We start from the raw sequence: 26,083 nt of genomic DNA on the forward strand, positions 1-26,083 counted from the left end.
TCCTCCCCAAAATAATATTTCTGTTCTATAAGTAAACAACAATAAAGCCTAAACAACAGTACCACAAGCAGGATGGTATAATTTCCATTCTTATTTTCTAATGCATCATTTCCATATATTTCCTTGACTCACATCACATCAACAAACATGAATTTAAAGTCTACCTATTTCCCAAAATACTGCCACTGATAATCTTGTCCCATGGAGTTTTAGGAAATGTAAGTTTTAACACAGGTTAAGTAGGTGACATGCCAAGGAGAAGAGTGTAAGAGAGTTAAAACTGGCCATTCCTCCTCCTCCTAGCACCCTCGTGAGGAGCACGAGTGATTTGCACAGTATATCATCCCAGTTACATCCAGTTAAAGAAAGTTATCTTGTCCTTGCTGCATGCACACTTTCATACACCCCACCTCCATCCTTCTGCACTTCCTACAGAGATGTGCATCAGTGTGGTGCTTGATAGGAAATAAAATCCTACTGTAGGGTTTACAGTAAGGGGATACAAGCAGATACGAGTTGACTCTTTTCTTGCTGGGACTTTGTCTTTCTTTAAGGGTTAGCTCCATTGTGAGACAATCACCTCAGCTGGGAAAAGAAAGACTTTTTTGTTCCTTACAACACTTGCACTGTTCAGTGTATATACAGCGTATATCATGGATCACAGAAAAGCTGTGGCTTCGTCTTGTAATGTTAAAACATCCAAGTTTGGAGATTCTTCCACTCATCTGGTAAAACGCTCCAGTGCACTAGCCTCTTAGTGAAGAAGTTTTTGCTGATGTCCAGTTTGTATGTCCCAAGCTGCAGCTGGTGGCTGTTGTCCTTGGTTATACCCTCTGAAAAGTTTCTTTCCACAGTTTTTTAACTCCCCTTCAGACAGTGGTGGGCTGTAATTAGATCTCTCCCTGCCTCATAACCTATATGAAACAAATCCAGCTCCCTCAGCCTTTCTTTCCAAGGTTTCCTTTAGGTTCCAGCTGCCATGGTGGCCAGCCACAGAGCCATCCTCTGCTTCTCAGCAGCCTTCTTGAACTGTGAAAGGGTAGCCTGGGCACATTATTCCAGCTGCTGTCTTACCAGAACTGAGTAGAGAGGGAGAATAACTGTTCTTGATCTGCTGGCCATGCCCTTGATTCAGCCAGTATGAGGTGTGCTTTTTCTGTGGTTGAAGAGTATGCTGTTGGCTCATTTTCAGCTTGGTACCAACCTTCAGGTCTTTTTCAGCGCGGCAAAATGTCTATAAGGATATATACATCCTTGACAGTCTTTAAAAGCAGCAATAACTGCTTCCTTCCTTCCCTTTTCATAAAAGAAAAAAAACGTACCTGTGATGACTGTGGTTGGAAAGGATGATAATGTTGAAATGAGGAAACAATGCAAGTCTGTTATTTCAAGGTATCTCCAGGTAAAGCTGTCTTTAAAATCAAGCAATTCCCAAATTCTATAGCTATTAGTATAAAGAACATATTTACTCCATAGTATAAAATCCTAAGCTTTCCAAGAGTATTTTTGCATAAAATTAAAATACAAAGTTAAAATGGTAAGGAGGCTGTCATTGCTGCTAATGTATGAGTCCTGTGTCTGTCTGTGTAACATTCCAATAAAAATAAATAGAACATGTAAGCCAAACACTTCATTTTTTTTGCTATTTGTTGTAAGAAGAGAGGTCTCCTTTCAGCTTTTTTTGTAAAGCATCCCTCAGTGGGATGCCTATTATGGCTGAATCTTTTTACTAATAGGAATTTGAAAAAAAAGCCACCTCTAAACAGAAAACAACCTCCTTTTTGATGTAAGTGGGATTTTGTTCAGTTGACTGTTATTGGCCTTTAGATGGTAAGTAGGCAGACTGGATAGGTGTTTCTTGAAATCCTACATAGTATGCAGAACATGCTTTCATTGTGCTTCCTGGCATTAGAAGATAATATGCCTTATTTGGAAATCTAATGATCAGTTCTGTTAAATTGTGTTCAATCAGCTTATATAATAACACCTATATTTTGTTATTCATTTCAGATTTCAGAGACCTATGCCTTCCTACCGAGAGAAGCGGTGACACGGTTTCTAATGAGCTGCTCAGAGTGCCAGAAGAGAATGCATTTAAACCCAGATGGAGCAGATCATAAAGGTAGTTTTAGTGTCAAAGAGTGGGATGTAAAGTCATTTAATTCCTAATACCCATATTATATTTTCCTAGCTTAAGTGAGGGTTCATAAAAATTTGGTAGACTGGAACAGTTCAATCAGTCAGATCATCTCATTACTTAAGCTGGAAGGCAGTGCATCTTCTGCTTTCACTTAAGGATGGAGTATAATACCATATGCACCCTCAATAGAAAGATGATTTTATCTGGAGGAAATAATTTATTTTGTTATGGAAACGGTTATATGGGGGCTTAAACATAAGGAATAGGTAGGGTGCATATGCTGTAGTCATTTAGGGTAGCAGAAGTCATCACTTTTCAGGGTTTGAACTTGATTTTAATTTTTCTTCCAGAGTCTTCCATCTGTACATCTTACAATCAATTGAAAATACCAAAGTTAGGACTAAAAAACATAACTGTGACTTTGACTGCAGAGTGGGCTGAAGTAGTCTCCACAATTAACATATAATGCGTAATAAATGTTTTTCTTTTATTGCAGATAATGGAAAACCTCCAACTTTGGTGACCAGCATGATTGATTATAATATGCCAATTACTATGGCATATATGAAACACATGAAGCTGCAGCTACTAAATTCACAGCAAGATGAGGTAAAACCTGAAATCTTTTGGTATTTTGTTCTCCCGTGTTCTTTTGGTACTTGCCTTTTGTGTAGCCAGAAAACTGAACATAAGATGATTTTTGATCCCATCTTTATAATTTCCTTGCTAAAATAGTGAGTCTGAAACCAAACCAAGGCTGTTTGCAAGTAATCATGTTGAGAGAAAATGTCATGACATACTGCCCTTCCATGGTTGGGGGTAATATGCTCTACTGCTTCAAATTATCTGAAGGTGCCCTTTTACTGTCTGTACCAGTGGAAAGGGTAATGGGAGCAGCATGTTCACCTGAGACTTAGTGTTGTGCTTAGCAGTGACTTTCATTGTCTACTACAAAGCAATATCATCAACAGCTGAAATGAATGCCATGGTGTTTCTCAAGATTAGCAGTCAGGTTGCAACATGTGATGGTGAGATAGATGGAAGCCCTGGCAACATCAGTTGCAATCTTTAGGGTAAAAAGCTTGCTAAATAAGAGTAGAGGTTGCTTTTGGAGCTTTGAATAAAAAGACAAAAAAAAAAAAAAGGAAGTGAAGGAGGCTGAGAATCAAGCTCTGTCAGAGAATTAGAGTTGAATTGTATGTATTTCTTCTAAAATCTTATTTTGTTTCTGTGATTTAGTCTAAGTTTTTGAGATCTTAAGATGTGCTTCATCAATTGGATGGCACCTACCAAATTATTTGTAATAAACTCACTTTGCTAGAGAAGTGTTCATTTACTGTTTGAGCAGCCAGATATTTAGATATGTGCCAGCCAAGAAGCAGTCCTGCATGCTGTTCCCTTTTGCATGATTACAAGATACTTATTTGATAAATAAAACCTTCAAAAACAACCTTAGCAGCTGGATTATGTCAAAGACCCTGACTGACTCCTGACTTCTGTGGAATCAGCCAGATTTGGTTTCATAATATGTAGATGTGGGCTAATGGTGGAGATTATTAACACCCCATAGAATGGGGATTTCATCACTTTTCTAGAAATATCAGGATTCTTGTTTTGCTTTTGCTTCTGTTTTATTGTGGAGGCTGTGGGGAATGATCCTGGACTCAGACTTCTTCCTGCACAAATACAGCCTGGTCATGTTTCCCTCCTATTGAATCTCCTCTCTGTGTGCTGCCTATTTTCAGGGATCTGGCAGCAGGGTTTCAAGCAGGAGTGAAAAGGCTTTATCCCTGCAGTAGCCCTAGGAGTTAAAGGATTCCTTGTTTTCTCAACTTCTTCCCTTGAAGATTACTCCTTCCACAACAGGGGCAAATGCATTCTGGGTCAGGGCCACCTGACACAGTGCTTCTATAGCCTAAATGTTTTGGTGTAGTCTTTCTGATCTGATGACTGAAATTTTTGTTAAACCATCTTGAACCAGTGGCAATGAAGCACCATTGGTTGGTATTTCGAAGCAGTACCGAGCTTGGTTTCGCAGTTCTAATGTTACTGTTCATGAAATGTCTGCAGCACTGGATTTATGAAGAGAAAGTAATTTCTTGTATGTTTTAGTAATAATGTCTTTGCCAGGGCAGGGTGAGCACAAGGTAAGTTCTCAAGATAATCTTTATGTTATCTCAAGATAATCTTTTCTCAAAGTAGATTTTTTCCAAGATTTTTTTTTTTCTCTGGGCTGTACATTTACTGCACTAAGAGCAAAATGACAGTGGAAACATTGTAGTACAAAGCAGCAAGATTTCTGGTGCATGCATTCAAACTATTTCATGCACTTAAAAACATGCTTGGCTTTGTAGGAAGGCTCTGTTTCCAAGGATTCATCAATCATATCTGTATTCTTGTGGAGTGGGTGGAATTGAGACAGGAGTAAACTTGGATCCCACAACTAGCTAGCACAGTGACTGAAAGCCTCCTAATTCTCTGATCCTCAATTTGTCGTTTTTAAGCTGAGGCCATTGATGAAAAGGAAATGGGCTTCATTTAAAAGGAGAGCTCATCACTGGGGGGTGGAGGAAGATGCCAGTGGCTCCCAGCTCCTCTCCCTGTGCCTGTGTATCTGCATAGATTTAGATAAATGTTTACACAGTTTGGGGAGTGACGTGGAGATATTCTGCAGAGTGCTGTAGGCAAACACAGGCTGCCCATGTCTATTGCTTTATACCTAGGCAAGTGTTGAATAGCCAGAGCTCCCTTTCTGGGAGCCCATACAGATTGCCTAACCTCAGAATTGGAAAATGCAAGCTGCTGCTTGCTGGTTCCTGCAGGTTTCAATGAGAAATACCACTGCATTTTAACAGAGACACAGCCTTCGAGAAGGTCTGCGGGAGTCTGAGTTCTGATCTTGCTCTTTGAACAAGCAGTCTGTTTTCCCTAAACCTCAGAACCAGCCTGACATGTGTCTTGGCCCCATCTGTCTGGGTCAGAAGGTAGCGTGCACCACGATCTTGTGTGAGGGCAGTGTTTGAGTATTTGCTGGTGCTGTAACTGTGATGCTTATGCCCTATCTGGGCAAGGGAGACAGGTGCCTGCTAGAGAAGCCCTCACTTTTCCATTTATTATCTTACAAAACTTTCAAAACAAGGTATGTTTGTTTCATTACTTGTCAATATCCTAGTGTCACACTGCTATACAGAATCGCCTTGCATGTTGTCCCACTCTCACTCCTAAATGACATTTGGCAGTACTTCATCCCAGTTTAACAAGAGTCATGACTGCAGGGAATTTGCTTTCTGAAAATGAGAGAGATACCCATGTAAGCTGGAAACATCACTGAGACCCAAGAGGGGAACTGATTTAAGGGCCAAGCACTCAGAAGAAAGCAGCTGTAGTTGTATCTGGAGAAACCAGTTCACAACAGGTACAGAGTGACCCAGAAAAATGGTCAGAATCCTGTCAGTTCTGGTTTTATTAAAAAAAGAAAAAAAATGGAAAAGTATTTTAAGATTAATCTTCATGGGATGCAAAATTATTTGCCATATTTTCCTCTAAAATTCTTTAAAATGCTTTTCTTCATAACAGGAGTAATTATCTCAGAAAAGTCATTATTGAAAGTATATCATAGAATCATAGAATAGTTAGGGTTGGAAAGGACCTTAAGATCACCTAGTTCCAACTCCTCTGCCATGGGCAGGGACACCTCACACTAAACCATATCACCCAAGGCTCTGTCCAACCTGGCCTTAAACACTGCCAGGGATGGAGCATTCACAACCTCCCTGGGCAACCCATTCCAGTGCCTCACCATCCTCACAGTAAGGAACTTCCTCCTCATATCCAATCTAAACTTCCCCTATTTAGGTTTTAACCCATTACCCCTTGTCCTATCACTACAGTCCCTAATGAATAGCCCCACTTCAGATACTGGAAGGCTGCTATGAGATCTCCACACAGCCTTATCTTCTCCAGGCTGAACAAATGTCACCGTAGGTTGGTATGTTGCCTCAGAAGCTTACAGAGCAATACTTGTGGACACTCGATTTTTAATCCATGAGTGGATGCATGAACTTCAGTGGGATGAAACAAGTGAAGTTAAATATGTATGTGAACATATGCTGGACTATGTCCAGCACTGTTTTGCTTTTATACATGGGAAAAAAATATTTGATTGGGACTTTTTGCCCTTTGCTGTCATCCCTGTAGTGCTCTGTAGTTAGACTTGAGGGACAGATCATATTAAAAATGCATGAGATAGAATAAATTTGAAGTGTTTCTTGTGGTATTATTACTTTGGTTTGCCATTGACTTTCATTTGACCATGCTCAGAACTTGAAGCTTTGTCATTTTCATTGATGCTTCCTTAAACACAGTAGCAGTGTAAGGGTGATATCATGTCAAGGGAATTTGATAATGGATTTTTATTAGATCAAGTTGCTATTTGGAAATATCTTACTGTGGGTGGTCATCACGGGGTTACCAGCCTTGCTTGGGAAAGGCAGAGGATTCAGGCAGGGAATGTGGGGAGGTCTCCTCAACCAAATTTCAATAAGAAGGACTTGCTCTGTGGTCTCTATGTACTAGCCTTCTTTTGCGAAATACTGTGGAAACAGTTAAGAGACTGCGGTAATGTAGTATCCTCATGCACTTGTCAGATTATCATACCACATAAACAGTATGTTTTCCTTGCTCTTATTTATGTACTCTGCTTACATACACAAAGATTTAGCATGATTGCACTCCGCACCAGGTATGAGTGAAACAAACGGGAACAAGTGAACTGAACATATAATGTGAACAGCGTCTTCTGACACATCTCCAAAACTTTTATTTGCAGGATGAAAGCTCTATAGAAAGTGATGAGTTTGATATGAGTGACTCAACCAGGATGTCAGCTGTGAACTCTGACCTCAGTTCAAATCTGGAAGAGAGAATGCAAAGTCCTCAAAACCTCCAGGGCCAGCAGGATGGTAAGGCTCTCGTTTCATACAGCAAATGCAGTGTTGCCTTGTCTTTATTCCATTCTGTGCCTTCATTTAGTACCTGCTGTGCCCTTTTCTTCATAGTGTGTTTCATTAGGTAATTTGAAATATATGTTCCCTGTATCTCAGCATGAAGTGGATGAATTTGGGGTGTTTTTTGGAGGTTAATTTTTTTGTTGCTTAGGTAACGAGTGAATGCTTTGGCCACTATATGTGAAGTATTATTATTTTACTATTTTTATTTATCTAGTGTGACCATACACAGGCATAAAAGGAAATGAAACTCAAACCTTTCTGAGGCAACCTGGGAGTCTGAGAAAGTTTGTTTTACTTGTTGAAAAGAGGGAGGGGGGTGGCAGAAGTATGGTTATTTAAGAGGTAGGAACTGGGATGTGATATGCAGAAGACAGGATGAAAAACATAAATTCTCATAGGGAAAAAGAGGTAAAAGAAGAGAAAACAGAAGTCACATTGTAAATTTGAATGTTAATTATTTCTAGGTTAGTTACAACACAAAGCTAATTTGCTGGTGAAAAAGGTGGAAGATGTACTTTGCATAGAAGATGCATAGATGTGAGCTCTTTGATTTCAGCCCTTGTTACAGAACAAGTTAGATGAGCCTGATTAGGAATGAACTTTCTCCTTGGCTATGGAGCTCACAAAGAGCCTGTCTACTACAGACTGCAACAGTGGCTCATAAGCAGTTTGTGAATGTGCAAGACTGAAAAATGCAGGTCTATTCTATTGCTATTAGAAACAATATATTGGTATTCTGTACTTGTTACTGTACAGTTTTCTGATAATGTATGCCAATTCAGAAGTGCTTCTTATATTTCTCCTGAACACTAAGTATATGGGATTTGGCAGTTAAGCTGGACTCTTTCCTCTTTATGCATCGTGGTCAATTGCTAGCTGGTATGCTATTTAGGTGAGGATGGGTGTGCTGCGTAGTAGTCAATAGGATCTGGTGATGGGTAGGACCTTTAGTTGTGTTGCTCTCCAGACAAGTAAAGGAGGAGGATGTCTATGATAATTTTGCAGGCCAGATTCTAACCACAGCTGCCGTTTGTCTGAATGTCCTCAAGCTATCACAAAATTCATTGAACTTTTGAATTAATTCCTGTCTACATATATGCACTAAAGGAGGATTTATGATGCACAAGATATAGGGAAAGCCAGTTCACTTTCCTATGGAAGTTTGAGTTTTGAGGGCTGATATATTATAATAATACTGCTAAGTTAGAGTTTTCAGGGATACTTTGGAAAGTGCCATTTTTATGTATCTTTCAGTGCAAAACAATGCTTTAGAGGTTTTTTGCTTACCTGTGTACTCAATCTGTTTCGCGTATATAGTGTTTCATAATAGTAATTGTGTGCATGTATATGTCTGAAATAAAAATTATAGCTCAGGACAGTAACCTATGAAGAAATGCCTGTCATACATGTCTTAATTCCTGCCACAATCAGATTCATGTGCCACATCTAAGCATATTAGAACATAAATGTGAATGGTAAAATGCTGCAGATCTGTTACTTGCTATTTAAAATCATGGGAAATAGATGTACTGTGATCTTTGAACTGCACGTAGTGTGAGTTCACAGAATTGCTTTGTCTCTCTCGGCTTTCCTTCCTTTCCTCCCAGATGGTCCTTGCTTACCTTCCTGAGGCAATCCTATTTTTTGCTGCATCTTCTAGCTAAAGGATCTGCTGATAGAGAAATTTGAAATAGCAGCTCTTTCTGCTTCATAGCTTTCCTGTGCTAGCTGTTGTCAGGTACAAAACCTGAGTGTGGCTAGTTATAGCAACACTGCGTTTTTAGATGTGGGAGAAGAGGCTGAAGGAGGAACTGAAAGACATTAGAGAAGCTGGGGGCTGGGGGAAGAAGAAGGATGATAGGAGAGAGCAAGAAAGATTGGAAGAAAGTAATGAACACAGGGGTAGAGGGATGGAAGCAGGAACAGGAAGGGGAGAAGACAAAAGGGAACCTAAATGAACTTAACAGTACAATCTCTTTTGCTGTCACAGTTTTCACTGTAAAGTTTTACAAATTTAATACTTAATTATAGTGCATACCCACCAAAATCATTACTAAAGTGTTAATTTGTGTGTCTAAAGTGATTCCTTCCCCCTTCCCTCAAGCATTCTACATATCCATGAGAGTTTATGTCAGCCACCACATTCACTCTACAGATAAAGACACTTGGCATTTCACTCATCTGAAATGTCTTTGCTGAATTCTGGCAGGTGAAAACTTACTGCTGTGTAAGGTTGGGAATGGTGTCTGTGGTGGAATGGGACAGCACAGGTCTGCTGATGCCCCCAGCGTGCCCTCACTGGGAGACTGATTAGCTAACAAGAATCATTAGGAAAACTGCTGCCCAGGGTGGATTAGTGACAGCTCCAGGGTACCTTAAGGTGATGTGTTCTATCACTTTGCTTACCTGGCTTTCCGTGTGAGGTGGCATGAGTCTATTCTGGGACATCTGTTGGTTTTGATTTTTATTTTTTTTTCCTGTAGATTTCAGCTGGTTTGGTACTAGGATATAAACAGAGTCTGTGGGCCCTGGAGGAATGTAATAGTGAGCTGAGCCACACCAGTGAGGGATAGAAGGCAGCTCCCATTCCAGTTCAGCTTACCAGAGCATAGTGGAATGCTGACACTACCTGTGTAAAAGGAGTAAGATGCTTTGCCCCTGGGGAAACCCTCTTCCCTTGGGACTATACTTGCATGGCATTTAGACAAGCATTTGGCTTTGGGACTTCATTGCAGAGCTCATATTCGAAAATTTGATCTGAGATTTCTCAGTATCTTCCAGTCTAGTACTGTGTGTTCTGTTTCTCATAGTTAGATTGTTTAAACCTAAATAGAATAAAAGTAAATATAAGAGCAGCACACAATATTGGCTGAAAGCAATAAACTTCTTCACCCAGAAATGTCACAGTAGGTAGGAAAAATGCTGAGAAGGAGGATGTAGAGAGGGAAGGTGTGTGGTTACTTGCAGTAGATGGGTGCTGGTACTTCACAGAAGTCCAGGGCTCTGCAAATGTACTGAGACTTCATGACATTCTTTCTATAAAGCATATTAGGTTAAAAAGGAACAAGGAATTATTGGAGAGTGGGTGAATTTTATCCATATTATTGAAGTTGCCACAGTACTAGAAAGGACAGTTGCCACCTCAAATTAGCCTTTGTATGGTTTTAAATAAGGCCTTGAGTCACACCTGTTGGTGAATGGCTGAAAATAGCATCCTGAACACCTGCAGGGCTGCATCGGTGGGGGAGAAATTGGAAAAGAGCTGCTGCTCTTCCCTGGGGAGTTAGAAAAGGAAAACAGCTCTAATTTGAATCAGTTCATTCTGCAGCTGGGAATGGGGTACAGCTATCTGCTTACCAGCCCCTCAGAGATGCTTTCCTTAGCAGCCATGGGATGATTGGGCTGCAAATTGCTGGCGTGTTTCTTTCTTTTGCACCCTCTCCCCTTGCTTGCCCCTATTTTCTTGCTTCCCTGTATATGCTACAACTCCCTCGTCGTAAGCTGATTCATTGGAGCCCTGCTGCATACCACTCATCTGCAGGCAAAGCTCCCACTTGAGAGCTGTCTCTAATTCTTTCTCTTAATAACACTCTAGGGACTCTGATGTTGCTGGTTCAAATCCTTTTGTCCTTGTCTCAGACCAAAGACCGCAGGCAAGGTTGGCAAACCGAGTTGGAAAAAAAGGAGCTTGTCTTTTCTTTTTAATTAGTGCTTCAACCTGTACAAAACTGATCTTTGTAGTAAAAAACTGACCTCTAGATAGGCCTGTCAGAGAGGCAACAAACGAGAGCTTCTACCCTGAGGGAAAATGGGACTCTTACTGCCCTGGCCTGTTAGCTGGTGCCCTGTGCAGAAGAGCTGAATGTGTTTGCTCCCTTGCTGTGTTGGTTCATTAGTTACCAAGACACCAGAGAGGTGTAGGGGGATGTTCTGATAAGAGGAAATTAAGAACATGCACAGCTCTAGAAGTAACAAGAGTTAGGTATAAATTTTACGTTAATCTTTTTTTTGTTCTTTTCACTATGTGAGCTATCAAATAAAAACCAGGGATGAGACTATTTGACTCTAACTCAGTGCGAGATGCAGAATTCATTTATTTTCAGTATTTCTTACTGTGCTGAGATACACCAAAATATAGCCATGCTTTTTCTGAGTTTTGGTGGGGATACTATGTTCTCTTCAATCTAGTTTTTAGAAAATGATAGTTACATGTTTATACATATTTATATGGAACTCCCCTTCACAAGCAGTATATGGGGGCTGTGATTATAGCAGCTTTATATGACAAAATATGTCATGATTCAACTCTTACAGGGTTTGTGCTATTATCTTAGAGGTGAAGTTTATGAATAAGCTTTTCCTGGTTGTATTTTTTTTTTCCAATTTATAGAAAATTGGGCAGAAGTAGTGTAATGCAGTTAAAGATTATGCCTTCAGATAGTTTGTGGTAATTTGAATGGTGCAGGTTCTTTTTCCACAGCACATTCTAGTTGCCAGGCTTTTCACAATATAAATGTTCATGTTAACTATTCCCTTCTCTCATTTGTTTTTGTGGTAGATATAAGTATTGGAGTCAGTCATCTAAATACCTGTTTTCTGCATGTAAGCTATAGTATTTACTCCACAGCTTCACCTGAAACAAGTAAAAGTAGATGATTAAGTTGTCAAAACTGTGTCTGTGCAAGGGTGCAGTTTGCTGTATCCATGCTTGCTGTTGGTTTGTTCCTGCTGAGCTGAGTCCAAGCCAAGTGTTTAATCCATTTTACCATTCTCAACTGGTTGAGCTGTCATACTTCTTCTGCTTTTGTCTTTATTCCACTAAAACCTGCATTCCCTGTCTTAAAACACTGACTTTTCTTTTCCCACAAAGTAATTTAAGCGTATCAGTTCGAACACCAGCTGCAGGCCAAAGGGAAGACAGATTGCTGAAGGAGCATATTGGAGTAAATCATCTCTGCTGTTGCCTATGTTTTGGCCCTGCTCTTGATGTTGAATAAAGCTAGTGGTAACAAAGCCAACATAAGAGCAGATGATTCCCAGCACTAAACCCATGGCAACCTTTTTGCTGCTAATTAGGAATTTTCATTGGAAATGTTATTTTATATTAATTTACAAAATTAATTTACATTAATGGGTATTGTGCCTTAAATTTCTGTTCAAGCACTGAAACATTTTACAAATATGCTTGTTTTGTAAGAGAGCTAAGTCCTTTTGACTTCAGTAAAGGCCCACTAAAGATTAGATGAAATGTTTGCAGAGTTTGGGTTTATTTTCCTTAAAAGCTTGACTTCTTTAGGCTTCAAAATAAAGCAGCTGACATTTCTGTGGTGTATGGGATGGAGTAAAATTACCACATGAAGTCATAAAGCCTCAATAACAACATTAAAAATGAAATAAAAAGCAGCCTTCCAGTTTTCCTACACACAACCTCAGGTACTTTTAGAAAGCCTTTTCATTCTGGGGACCTTTTGTGGCTTGACTGCTTCTATTTGCAATTTATCGGTTATATTAACACAGCCATAATGCCATAAAATTTGTCTATTATGCTTATACATTATACAGGGCATTGGACATGCAAAGTTAATAAGCATTTTACTCTACAGCAAAAGGTAAGTTTTGCTTAATGAGGGTTTAGGCTGATTAAGAATGAAGAGGGTAGCACTGTTAGCTTATAAAAAGTGTAGAAAAACAATTGCTACTTTACTTTTTTTTTTTGGTAAAATGGCAAATTCAAGCTAGGACCAGGAGAGGTGACTGAATTTGGTGATATATCCAGACCTTCCAGTCTTGCTTGAGCCAATGGAACTTGCAACATTTTGGGCAGTAACTTCACTTCTTATGACTACAGATGAAGCGATAAATACTATCTTCTGAAAGAGCTCTATGATACCTGCCTGTCTTATGGCAGTGGAAAAGAAGAGAGGAGCACAGTAACAGCTAGACAACACTAGCAATACAGCACCTTATGACCAGCCTTTTATGATCTTCCTCTAGTTTCCCTGAACAGGAAAGCTCACCTGTATGGACAGATTTTACATTTCCCCTATTCTGGGAGATAAAGCAGAGGCATCAGAGGCTTAATGAGGGTAACAACCATGTCCCAGTGACGAGGGCTGAGACAAGCTGGGAAGAGAGCATGAGTAAGGTCCCTGCTTCAGCTGCCCTGCAATCTGTTCTGAGGATAAGTGAAGGTCTCCTGTCTGCAGCTGTCGATCTGCCACCTTTTGCAAGCACCAGCTTCATTACTGAAGAAAGCAGAAGACAGCACAGTCACATAGGCATGTTTCTGAGTAAGTCTATGGGCTGCAGTGAAGTGTTACCTTACACATGTCAAAATCCCTGAGGTTTCTTTAGACAGGGAGATAGTTATAATATATTTATCTATCTGAGAAAATTAGTATCCTTTTCACCTAAGCCGAAGTGGATCTGAGAACCTGGCATATAGTACTAGTATTATTTTGCTTCACTGCAGCTACATCTGGGGTGATTTGGCCCATCAGACTGGCTTTGATGTAGTATTATTTGCATAAACCAGTACAGTTAAGAAAGAGGAGCACAGTGGTGAAACAAGAGCAGAAAGCCAGAGAGTTGCAGAACTCTAGTTTCAGTGGCATTTTAATGGCTTCTTTAGACATGATACCTTATCAGTGCAAAAGGCACTGTGAGTGATGCTGTAATGAAACTTGAGCAGTGTTACTATGTCAGTGATGATGCATTGTGCTGAGCCTGGGCAAGAGCTTGAAATGTTGGTGCAGGTGCATTGGAAACTTTCAATCCTAACATCACTAAGGAGAGCTGGGTGGAATTTTCAGCAAATCAAGTATTCTAATGTACTGGCTGCTGACAAAGCAGCTGGTATGTGCATTGTCATCAGAATACTGAGCTGATAGATGAGGCACTTCTATTGTGTGATAGATTAAAATCTTCCTTTGACTCTATAAAACTCAAATTTGGTAAGTATTAAGCATCAGTGTCTCTCTGTGGAGAGCAGTCCTTCCTTCCTCCAGATTAATGGAAGGATCTTCCAGAACTTCAGTAACTCGGTGGACCTGCCTAATCAGGCATGGGTATCAAACCAGGATTTGGACATGAGCACCCTGCTCACTGAAGCATAGCAAATGGATTAATTTTATAACTGGCTCCTTTATGATGTAGAGTTATTGTATTTTCATTTGCTGGTTGCAAGAATCCTGTGAGTTGACTGTGCTGAATGTCTTCCCTCTGCTCCATTTTACTACTGTGTGGCTTTTCTCATCTTTTAATAACTTATGTTCTTTTTTTTTTTTGATGTCTTTGTTTGCTTTTTATCTTATACTGTAATTTGCTTTAGAGACTAAAATATTATTAAACATGAATTATGCATTGAGCAGACTCTCTGCTAGAGTCTCACTGGTCTTTTGCAACCAGAGAATGATCCCGTTTCCTGTACCACCCTCCCGGCTGCACAACTGTCACTTTCTATTACGCTCTCCTTGAACAATTGAGTGTGGCTTGTAATGACAATAATTGCCTCAAAATTGTTTGTCATGTTTGCCTTGTTAGCAACAAAGTACTAACTGTTGGTTACAATCAAGTTCTTGGCTATTACTCCTTAATTACATCAGGGAATACTTGAAGCCAATAATAGCTGAGAAATTAGAATTATCTTTTCACAAACAATGCTTAAAATGCTTACAGACCATTTGCCCTATTCACAGCCATTTTTTTTTACATTAACAACCTAAGTGAAACCTACCCATGTGTAAATGGCTAGCAGCAGACCTGTATCCTTTTGCACCTTCAAAAAAGGTCTGTGGGTTGCATTGGAGGTGTACAGGTCTTATCACTTTAGCAATAATGCTAACTAGCCAAGCAATCTCTTTCTTACACAGATACTGAAGGGAGCCAATTTGCTTTCAGTTTTAGTATGCAAGCCCTTGTAACTAAGCTTAGCAGGATTCCTGAAAGTGCTGGTTTGGTTTTGGTTGATTTTGTTAGTTCTTTATCTTAGCATCTCTTGGGCTTTTCCCTCCCATTTCTCTGTAGCATTAAAGTTAAGGAGGGGCATACCGACATAGGGATTTAGATTTGCTTTCCAGTACAGACCTTTTACCCGGTTTATCCTGTCTTATGTACCGGTTGATTTTAGCAGGGGCTATGTGCATGGATTGCTGATTTAATTTGATCTAATTCTTTACAATATAGAATCATAGAATATTTAGGGTTGGAAAGGACCTTAAGATCATCTAGTTCCAACTCCCCTGCCATGGGCAGGGACACCTCACACTAAACCATATCACCTAAGGCTCTGTATGGGTAGAGGCTTTTTCATAACTACAGTTAAAAAGCCTGCTAGGCATTGACTCTCCTTTTTTTTTTTTTCTATCATATTTAACATAGAATAATGTAATAGAGCATTTTTATTTCAGTTAAAAGGAATGTAAAACAATGTGCTTTAAAGAAAATTAAATTTAGCCATTAATTTTTCACTGCGTTATATTTTAATTAAGGAAGCTATTAATTTATTTTGTTCTGAACAGGAAATTCCCTGGAGACATTGGGCTGTCTGATGAAAGATATTTTTTTAAATGGAAATTTCTTTAAAGTGTTTCTTGTTTGATAAAACGTTTGTAATGCTGAATGTTTAAAATTAGAAGAAATTTTTTAACCAAATGCAAAATACTTTGGTTACAAGAATAGAGTAGTACTTTTTCAGCACTATACAGTTTTCTAATATTTAACACATGGAAAGTGGTTATATGTATTTTCCTGAGATCTGTGAAGTGGTGTTTCAAATAATTGGTTTAATGTTGCCAAGTAGTAACATTTGTCATTCTTAGGCAGAGGAGCATGCTATCGCTGACACTTCTTAATAACAGGATGGAAGAAATGATACAACCATTCTGAAAGTTTCAGAATAGGCTGAACTCCAGTGGTGTCTTCCAAGTATTTGTGAATGCTGATAGCCTGGTTATTGTGAGAAAGATAGAAGTGATGGTTTGAAGGTTGACTGGAGACAGAAAGTTACAAGAGTGATTTCATTTAGCATCAACACAAATTAAAATACAGCCTGGCTCTTTTACAAGTTTATTTAGCACTTGCTGACTGGTTAACAGCTTGCTGGGAGGTGTGTGAGGCTCAAGCAGTCTCTCCACTGTTCCGTGCCAGGTGGATCCTGAGCAGCCTTGGTCACTGAGTGAGCACCCTTACAGACAGACAGACTTTAGTAGCTACTTAAATCCACTCTGGGAAAAGATGTGGAGGAGCACACCCTCTTTGGTTGCCTTTATGAGCTGTACTGTGTGTGATGCTCATAAACCAATCCAGAACTTCAATTGTAAGGGCTGAAATTATCATTAGAATAAATTCAGGTAAAAGCTAACATCAAGAAAGTATCCAAATTTGTATAATATACAATTTTCAGACTTAGGTGCACATAAAGGAAGATAAATTGATGCCTTAATTGAGCTCCAAGAAGCTTTTTTCCATTTCCATCAGAGAACAACTCCTTAGTGCATTGTCTTACAGATGGAATGTGGCTTTCTAGCAGAAATATGTCCCTGAGATCAGTGTCCCCTGCAGAAGTTCCTTGTTATGGTGATATTTTCATCTTTGTATCTTAAATCCTTAGTGCTTCAATTTAATTTCATGGTTTTTGCAAGGCTGCTTTCTTGTGAAATGAATCAAGGTGTCAGCTTAATGCATCTCTGATTGAGAAAACTAGTGACTGCTTCTGCTGAACTTCTAGCAGTCTTGATGTCCTATGTGCTTTAGTGTATAGAGCTGTTCCCTCAGCAGAAGGTAGAGTGATCCTTGTTAATAACTGTCCCAGATCTCTGCTACAAACAAACTGTTAAACTGGTATAAAGTGAGTAATTACTTCTGACTGGAAGGTGGAGTTCAAACCTGTCTGTTTAGCTTGTCATACTCTGAAACTTGGATTTCACATAGGCATAGACATTGGCAAGGAGATTTAAATGAGATCATAAACTAGAATAAAACATGTGGTTCACTGGCAGCTTTTAGATAAGCAACATTAATAGGTGTGCAATAATTGATTAGGAAACGTTATTTTGTGCTTTGGGAAACAGTGGGATAAAACCATGATATCAACAGACTAGTCTGAATTCTTGGGAACAATAATTGCTGTTACTGATTTGATGGGAAAAGGAATTAGGAGATATAGACAGGGTTGTTTTTTTTTTTCCCCTGGAAAACCAAAATAGAGTGATGACATTTCAGTTGCACAAAGTTACAGTTCCAAAAAGAACCAAAAAATGAAGCATACTAAAATTTTAATGACTTAATTGGCAAAGACATGCAGGGAATTTGTTAGGTCACACTGTTTAAGTGTCTCTTGGATGATTATTCTGAAGGGAGCTGATGCTACAGCTTGCCAAAGAGACGATGAAGAGACAGAACTACAGAACGTGGGAACTTTTAATATGAATTACGTACAGTGGGAGAAATAGGCCCACTTAAAAAGGAGGTGGTGCAAATAGTGAGAGCAGCCAAGTGGTCCGAAGAGGTACAAAGTAAATTGTTTTTATCAAAAGTTTGAAAGAACTTTGATTTTAAGTGACTTGCTTTTTAGAAATTGTATCCAGCATGATCACGTCCAAAATATATGGGTGCAATTAAAATCATATTAGAATCAATGATGAGAATTTTTGCAAACTCCAATGGAGTCAAAGTTTCCTCCTTCATGTTTTCATAATAGGTCTGAGCAGCTGAACTGATCCTGAAGTAGTTAATGTGGGTGCTGAAATTACTGCTGGTTCTTTAATTAAACCATCAGTGAAGTTTATGCACAGATGATAAGCTTTAATTTGGTGAGTTAGCCAAGCTCTGTCTGTGTTCCTATATCTTCCTTTCTTCTTTCTGCTACATTTCTGCAATTCTGTATTAGTTATGTGTGCTCTCTAGGAACTATGCATTTTAGGTTCCTGGTGCAGACTGTAATCCCTGGTCATTTCTGTATGTATGTAGTCACAGACTTGCAGTTGCACATATTGTTATATCTTCTTCAAATATGCCCTATTTTAATTAAAAGCATGGTTGTTACTAAGCCTGTAAGCAAGGACAAAATACTTCCATTTCTCTGAATCAGCTACTCGGCAGCATGCTTCCATTCACTCCCTGGAAAAAAAAGGCCTAAAATGATTGCTCGCTCAAGGAGATGGGGGAAATGGTGGTGACAGCATTAAAAGGCATGTGGCATGGGTAGATTTCAAAGAGTAAGGTGACAGCCTGGCCAAGTTTTCCCCAGTAATTTAAGAAAGAGGGTTCAGTGGTAGTTCTTGAATTTTTTTTTTCTGTTGGCATTGTGAGCTGTTGATTTCAGTAAAAGCTTACTTAAATGCAGCTTTGTAAAGGAGAGGGTAGACATGGTAAACTCATTATTTTAATGATAAATAATGCTTCACCACAATGAGACCCCATACACTGCTAGCCTTACAGGCAGCTCCAACACTGTTGTGGCCATGCAGAAGAACAGGTTCTTTTTAGAAGAGCTTCTGTTTCACGGATAATTTATTTGGGTAGGCAGTGGTAGCCCATTATTCTTTTCTGTTTCTTGGATCCCATTCCAGTGTACTACCTGTTTCTGAGTACTCCTGTTGGTAGTCTGTGGGGCAGTACTGTTCAATTTATGGCTTTTTTTTAGGAAGACTTCAATGACTTCTATGGCATCTGCTGTTTTTTGTACAAACCTCTGTGGGTAGAAGAGGATGCTGCAATATGCCTTGAGGGAGGAGGACAACAAGGGTGTCCCAAATAAGACACTTCGTCCACCAAACTAACATACTGTAGTAGAACAATAGCACATTGCTTCTTAGCTGAAGTAGGCTGTAGGGCCTTGAATTACATGTGATCTGGCTGTCGCCTGGGTATGAACAGACTGGCTAGAAAGACCCCAAACTTAACTGATCATCAAGTACATGCGTATGATGGAGGGACTAGATGTTAGCACTACTGGTATCTGGTTTTTTTTAATTTGTATACAGATAGAGGTGAAATAATAATTTGTTTTTTAAACTGCTCCTGCCTTGCAGAATGAATTTCTCTGAATAATAATGAGTTTCTTTAAAGATATTCCTGTCTAGTGGGTCAGGAAGTAATCTAGTCTCCTATGCTGTCTGACTGCCTCTTGGGTATACTGCAATTAGCTACACTTTGAACCTGAATGAAAAAAACGAGGAGAAAACCATTTTCCTGACTCCTCCATTATTCCCACTCAGAGTGAAAACTGTCTCCCTTCAGCACCCTTCAAGGCAGGAAAATTTTGCTTATTCTACTTTTCTACATGAGTATGTGGTGGGTGCTTTACAATTTGTTTCCGCCTGGCTATGCACAGAGATGTCAACAGAAATCAGTTCTGAGGAAAAATCAAGAGAGTAGAGGGCTAGGAAGACTGCTTAGGGAGTAGCAAAGATTGAGCTTGCTGGCATGACAAGGTAATTTTTTCCAGCAGCATTTATTAAAATAAAGTTAGCATTGAGTTGTATGTTGGCTCTATTTTATATTTCATTACACAATATGGAAAAAGCACAAAGCTAATTCAAGTGTACACAGAAGTATCTATTACAATGAATAGATTTTCTATTTGTAGGCTTTGTAAATGTTTATAAATCTATATTTCTCTTATCACATATGTCTCTTTCTGTAGTCATCTATTCCTTAAGTGAACTGATCACTGAAGACAGAGCTTTATGGCATGGGAATCTGTTATTAAGCAGATGATGCATTTTCCTGTGGTCTAATTAGATCCTGTCTCAGAGAGTTCAAAAATACCATGGCCCCGAATTTCTAAAGAGGCAGTTCTGTGAAGGCTAAATCCAACCAGAGCAGTATACATTCCAATACCCCTTGAAACTCTGGGGCAGAAAAAGAGTTTTCATTTCTCGCTTTCTTGTTGTTTTGGTGTGGGTGGAAAAGATTTTGTTTGAATGTGTTTCAAACAAATCACAAGGTGTGTGCCATCTGAGCCAGCTTGTGTTTTCCTGTTCAACAGGAGCAATAGCAAGAAATAGTGAATGTCGGTGTCTGTAGCTCTTATCAGAATATTGTATCTGGTGGCCAGCAGTACATACAACAGCTCAGCAGCACATTCTTCCAGGGAAGCAGCATTAAAAGTGGGTTCCGTATATGTATGTATGTATGAATGAAGCCATAGTGAAGTTCTTTCCTCCTTCAAAGTGTTTTCTTGATACAGGACAGTGCCAGTTTTAGATGCTTCCTCTCAGAGCCATTTCCAGTGGTACTTTGCAGGACAGGTCAGAGACTGAGTGGAGAACGTAACTGGTGTGTACCTTATAGTTGATATTGATGAGTAAATAGTCTTCTGAGGTCTATTCTTTAGGTGGTTTCATTCTTAAGTACAATGATTGGCCATGTCCAAAGAGTTACAGTCAGTAGCTTGATGTCCAAGTGGAAACTAGTAACAGATGGTATCCCTCAAGGGTCCATACTGGGACCAATACTATTGAGTATCTTTATCAACAACATAGTGGGATCAAGTGCACCCTCAGCAGGTTTGCAAATAACATCAAGCTGAGTGGTACAGTTGATATGCTAGAGGAAAGGGATGCCATCTAGGCTTAAGAAGTGGGCCCATGCAATCCTCATGAAGTTCAACAAGATCAAGTGCAAGGTCCTGCACATGGGTTGGGACAATTCACAACATCAGTACAGTCTGGGGGATGAATTAATTGAGAGTGGAGAAGGACTTGGGGATACTGGTGAATGAAAAATTGGGCATGAGCTGGCAATATGTGATGGCAGCTCAGAAAGCCACCTGTGTCCTGGTGCTGCACCACCAGCAGCAGGTCAATGGAGGTGATTCTCTCCTTTTGCTCTGCTCTCGTGAGACCCCACCTGGATTCAGCTCGCATCTCCAGTACAAGAAAGACATAGACCTGTTGGAGTGGGTCCAGAGGAGGGCCACAGAGATGGTCAGAACGATGGAACGCCTCTCCTATGAGGAAAGGCTGAGAGAGTTGGCGTCATTCAGTCTGGAGAACAGCAGGCTCTGGAGAGATCTTAATGCAGCCTTCCACTACTTAAAGGAAGGTATAAGAAAGATGAGGACAAACTTTTCAGCAGGGCTCGTTGTGATGGACAAGGGTTTTATATTAGAAAAGGTAGATTCAGACTAGATATAAGGAAGAAATTTTTTACAATGAGGATGGTGAAACACTGGGCATACTGCCCTGAGAGGTTGTAGATGCCCCATCCCTCGAAAGATTCAAGATCAGGTTGGACAGGGCAACCTGATCTACTTGAAGATGTCCCTGCTCCTTGCAGGGGGATTGGACTGGTCCCTTCCAACCCAAACCACCCTGTGATTCTGTGATTGCAATAATCAAGGTGAGAACTCCTACACTCCAGTTTATAAGGTCTGTTTTCTTATTAGAAAATCTATTTCGGGGTCATTGCAGTTGGAAGTTTATTTATTTTTGCTGCCATGGCAGTTTGGGCAGCCAATAACGTAGCATCTTGAAAGGTTCCAAAATTGAAGAGTGGGTTGAATAATTTAAGGCTGGATGTTCTTGTTACTGGAAGATGATCAGGAGGCACTTCCTTCCTCCTACCACCTTTCATTTGTCCGCCTTCATTGTTGAAAGTTTTTTTCTATGCTATCATCTAAACATCAAGACAGCTGGAGAAGGGGATGGATTGTGGAGTGAAAAGCTTTGTGCATTGGTGTCAAGGTGATAAGGAACAGGTTATTTTCACAGATTCATGTAGTTACTGGAGAACACCAAGGCTTTTTTTGTTTCTATGGTATGGGTATTGCCAGGAGAGAAACAGTTTTCATAATAATCCTTAGTTCTTAGTCTAAGGAAGTCTGCAATATTTCTCCTCAGTACTTTATGTTTGGTTATTTGCTAGCTGAATCTAGGTTGTATCAGAGGAGAATGATAGTAAAGGGGTGCTGGTGGTTGAAAGGCTCCTGGTTCCATGAGAATAGACTGGAGTAGAGCAAATAAAAAGGTAAGTTATCTTCACACTGGTTTCTGGCTTGGATTCTGAGTATGAGAAGAGAAAGTCAGTTTTAGCAGCAAGAAAAACAGTTTTCCAAAGAGTTGTCTGACAGATAGGAAGAGAGGCAGTAGTGAGGGGCTTGGAAGAGGCATAAGTGGTAGTTAGACCTCTAACTCCTGCAGAGACATAGCAGGAGACAGAGCACTCTTCTGCCATTTGTGCCTTTGAAACTGCTGCTCTTGGTAAAGGTTTGCAAGTTCTCTTCTGGTCACTCAGCAAAGAAGCTGTTTGAAAGAGTATTACTTGCCAGTGTGTGAAAGGAAAGTGTCAGTGCTGGCAAATTTAAATGTCTTGCATCACACTCTCAGTGGTCCTACACGGGTTTAGAGCAAATGAGGTTCTGACCTTGTTTAAAAACAGCTATCATTTTCTGTCTGTAATATTGATTTCAGTGACAGTTGATAGTTGTCAATACATCCCTGTACTGACAATAATATAATCTGGAAATATAATCCTGACTTCATTAATTATTAGGCATAATTTAGAAGTCCAAAGTGCAGTGGTAATAAGGAAAACCTGCTGATGTCTGCCCACTATCTATTCTCATCTTCAAATGGTGAAGTAACCACATAGATGTTTGAAGTAAACACCTGCCTGATTTCAGTACAACAAAATCTGTTTTGGAAAACCAGCAAGTCAGTAACATGGCATAAGTGGTGTGCCGTATTATGTTGTCTGTGTTCCAGAAGAGACGCTGTCACCTCTTCCACCCACCCTCTGCATGTGGAGTATCTTTTCAAAGCAATCTGAGGGTGTTTGCCTGTGCATTTAAACTGAAGGCTTGATTCACTAGTTTTATTGTTTGAAGTAGGAATACTAAAGGAAGCATTTTCAATTGGGAGCATTTGGGGAATTATAACCATTTTTGTTAAGTGTACCCTTTCATACAAGAGTGACAGCCATGTCCAGTGACCCAGAGCATCATTAATCCAGAATGTTTAGAGCTATTAGCCAGGGTAGCAAAGCTCAGAAAGGTTGCTCTCCCATCTCAGTAGTTAAATCAAAGACAAGTGGAACTGGGGAAATGAGGCAAGTATAGTCCTTTGAAAGAAGGATAAGAATGTCTGTTGCCTTGAGTCACAGCAATATATATTATTTAGAAGCTGGACCTATCAGAAATATGACCAAAGGCCAGAACATAGCTTTCAGACTGTGAAATAAAGAAAACAATACAGTCCAAAAGATATGGTTTAATAAATGGAGTTGCGAATTTGGTGATGCTGAAATTTATTGGTGGCTGTAAGTAATGTGTCCAGGAACTCTGGTGAATGGGTAAAAAAAGAGGGAGGACATTGCTGTCATATTGCTCTCATGAGCGTGAACAGAGGTGATGGAGGAGTTTTGGCAGCTACAAGCTCTAATGGGAGAGAGCTGTAGAATAAGTGGAAAAAATTCCACCTTAAGTTAAATCTGCACTACTCTTTAATGAAATGTGACCAGCTTTTGGAAGGAAAGGATGTTTTCTGGCCTTAAAAACTGAAAATTGTTTGTATTTGGCTTTTTTTTTCCCTGGATTGTTCACACTGATTCAGCACTGACTATATATAGATATTTTTTTTTTTCTTTCAACAAATCCACTCCTTTGATATAAAAGAGGAGCAGCTTTTACATTAAGCCAGAAATCTGGAGGGAGGGTATTTCGGGATCCACCTACCTCTTGTGAGATAGTCTTTACTACTCTAAATTAGATTCCCTGAACATGCCAGATATGAGTAGAGCATATGGATTGGCCAAAGGTATCTGAAATAGGAGCCTTTTTTCTCCGTGCTACAGCTCAGCTCATCCTGAAGTGTGACAGGCACTTTCAGTGACACTTCCGTGCGGGAAAGAAGATGATAGCTGTGAAGATAGGCCAGAAGCTTTCTCTCTGGTTGAGAGCTCTGCTGGTTGCACGACATGATTACATAAAAAGCCGTAGGGAAGCTGTGAGTTGCTAATGTTTTCAAGGTAGGGCTGAGGCCTTGCTTCTGGATTTTGGATTGTGACATATTTGTCCTTATACCTATATTGATCCTGTGCAGGCAAGCTTTGGCAAAAACTGAAAATGCCAATGAGTTTCTCTGTTTTCCTTTCAACATGGTCATCAGTGAACCCTTTAATGTCCTCATTTATTAATTACTGTTGGAGTCTCATGGATTGCACATCCACATCTTTAGCCCAAATGATTTTTATATAGTTGAAAAGTACTGATGAACCCTGTAACACACAGAGGATTTTGGTAGCAGAATCAGTAGTGGATGGTTTCACTGATTACTCTGATTCCAGATCTTCAGTGTGCTGCGTGGTCTGCCTTGGGCTGGTGTGCCCTCAGGATCACCTGAGCCCAGAAAATGACTTGATCAAACAGCTTTTCATTATTAGTTCTGAAATGGGAGTTGCTAACACTCTGTCCCTTGTTCATTTCAGTACAAATTCAAATACTTAAGGAAGGGGGTTCAAGCTTATTCCATTTCCATTGAGTTTGCCACTCCATATTGACTTCACACTCAGGTAGAGGCACTCATGCTGCTCAGTTGTAATGAGAGAAGCTCAGTTAAATGAAGCTGTTCCCTATGGTGCGGCTTCCCCCTGCTCTGTTTGCAAAAAGACTGTAACCAGAAACATACAGGAAGAGCTGAAGGTTGTCCAGAAGGCCTGGCTTTCCCCAGCTTCTGGCTCTGAGAAAGCTTTGGATGAGCAGGATAAGGAACAGGAATTTTAGCTGTTTGGATGAATATTTGCCTTGGCAGGATGTGTCAAGAATCATCTGAGCTGTAAGCTCATCTCATTTACACATAGTATACTTTCTGCAGAAGAAAGGAAAATACAGTTTTAATAGAGATTAAAGAATGCTAAACAGTGTACTACCGTGGTATGTTCAGATCCTGAGAAGAGTTAAATACTGGGAACTAACATACTTTTAGTTTTCGATTTGTAGCTGTTTGCTCAGCAATGTGAGGAATCCTCATAAATAAATAAAACACCTGCGGTTCTTTTTTGTATTAAGAAAGAAACCCAAAACGTATAACTTTTCTTTGTGTTGCTCAGCCAACCTTGCAATGGCAGGTTATCTCTGCTGGCACACAGCAGAAAGTTTCTGCAGAGCAATATTGCTTCCAGTGTTATCCAGGTTGCTCAGCCAAATTTATCATTAACAGGTTTGCCAAGACCCTTAGGCAAAGAGATGATTTGATAATGAACAGCCATCATCCTATCTGAATAGACAGCTATTGGACATAGACTGCCAAGAGATCATCTGCTGAATTCTTTGGAAGTATGAATGCCTAGCTGCAAATGTTTTAAACTCTTATCTTTTTGAGCTGCTCAGCCTACCATAATCAGTCAGGAATAGTTTCAATGAGTGTGCTCTGTAAGTTCTTCCTCGAGGGAGAGATTTTTTTGCTCTGGCACACACATTTTACATCACTGCGCTTCCCTGTGTGTGCTCAGATCTCTTTTGAGTCATTTCCACAGTGTGTCTTTCATTCAAATGATCTTTCTTTGGACCTGTAGGCCTCCAACTCCTTTTTAAAATCCTGTGGCACAGTAAAGGTTCAGTCCTTTGGGAGTATTGTGTATTCTGTCTTCATGTACAGAAATATGTGCAAGGTATAGCAGGTATTTTCTAGATACTGTTTAGGTTATGAACTTACACAGGTGCTGCAAAATTACATTTTTGAGACTATTTTAGGTTGTGAAAGTCACCTTGGCACAAAGGTTTATCAAAAGGCAGTAGATTTCTTGCATAGGTGCGCATGATTGTCCTTTAAATAAGAATTGACTTTTCTGATGTACATGTGATTAATCATTTTTTCACCAGCATATAAGGGAGGTCACATCAAAAATCTGTTGAACAATTTTGACTTAGCAGAATTCTTTTGATTTAGTAGTTTGGTGAAGATGCAACACTATGTGAGGAAGACAAAATTAT

The 26,083-nt window shown here is 39.7% G+C and overlaps 1 protein-coding gene and 1 long non-coding RNA gene across 8 annotated transcripts in view; one reads left to right on the top strand and one right to left on the bottom strand.

The window, feature by feature from the left end:
• The window catches only part of NOL4 (nucleolar protein 4), a 203,208-nt gene that overhangs the window by 45,486 nt on the left and 131,639 nt on the right, over window positions 1-26,083 (top strand). For all 5 annotated transcript variants that reach the window (XM_061448563.1, XM_061448566.1, XM_061448564.1 and 2 more), the window contains exons 3-5: window positions 2,011-2,122; window positions 2,637-2,749; window positions 6,969-7,101. In XM_061448563.1, the coding sequence (XP_061304547.1) occupies window positions 2,011-2,122; window positions 2,637-2,749; window positions 6,969-7,101 (358 nt within the window). The remainder of the gene's footprint in view (window positions 1-2,010; window positions 2,123-2,636; window positions 2,750-6,968; window positions 7,102-26,083) is intronic.
• LOC133266878 (uncharacterized) overlaps window positions 1-26,083 on the bottom strand; it is a 57,094-nt gene that overhangs the window by 16,588 nt on the left and 14,423 nt on the right. For 2 of the 3 annotated variants that reach the window (XR_009742552.1, XR_009742550.1), the window contains exon 3: window positions 20,077-22,157. The exons of the other annotated variant lie outside the window; for it this stretch is intronic. This is a non-coding gene — a long non-coding RNA (uncharacterized LOC133266878). Of the gene's footprint in view, window positions 1-20,076; window positions 22,158-26,083 lie in introns of those variants that run through there. 3 annotated transcript variants of the gene reach the window in all.

Source organism: Pezoporus flaviventris, unplaced genomic scaffold (genome assembly GCF_033815535.1).
Source record: "Pezoporus flaviventris isolate CSIRO_AGI_PZ_B2104156 unplaced genomic scaffold, CSIRO_AGI_Pfla_v1 ptg000007l, whole genome shotgun sequence".
Classification (NCBI taxonomy): domain Eukaryota; kingdom Metazoa; phylum Chordata; class Aves; order Psittaciformes; family Psittacidae; genus Pezoporus; species Pezoporus flaviventris.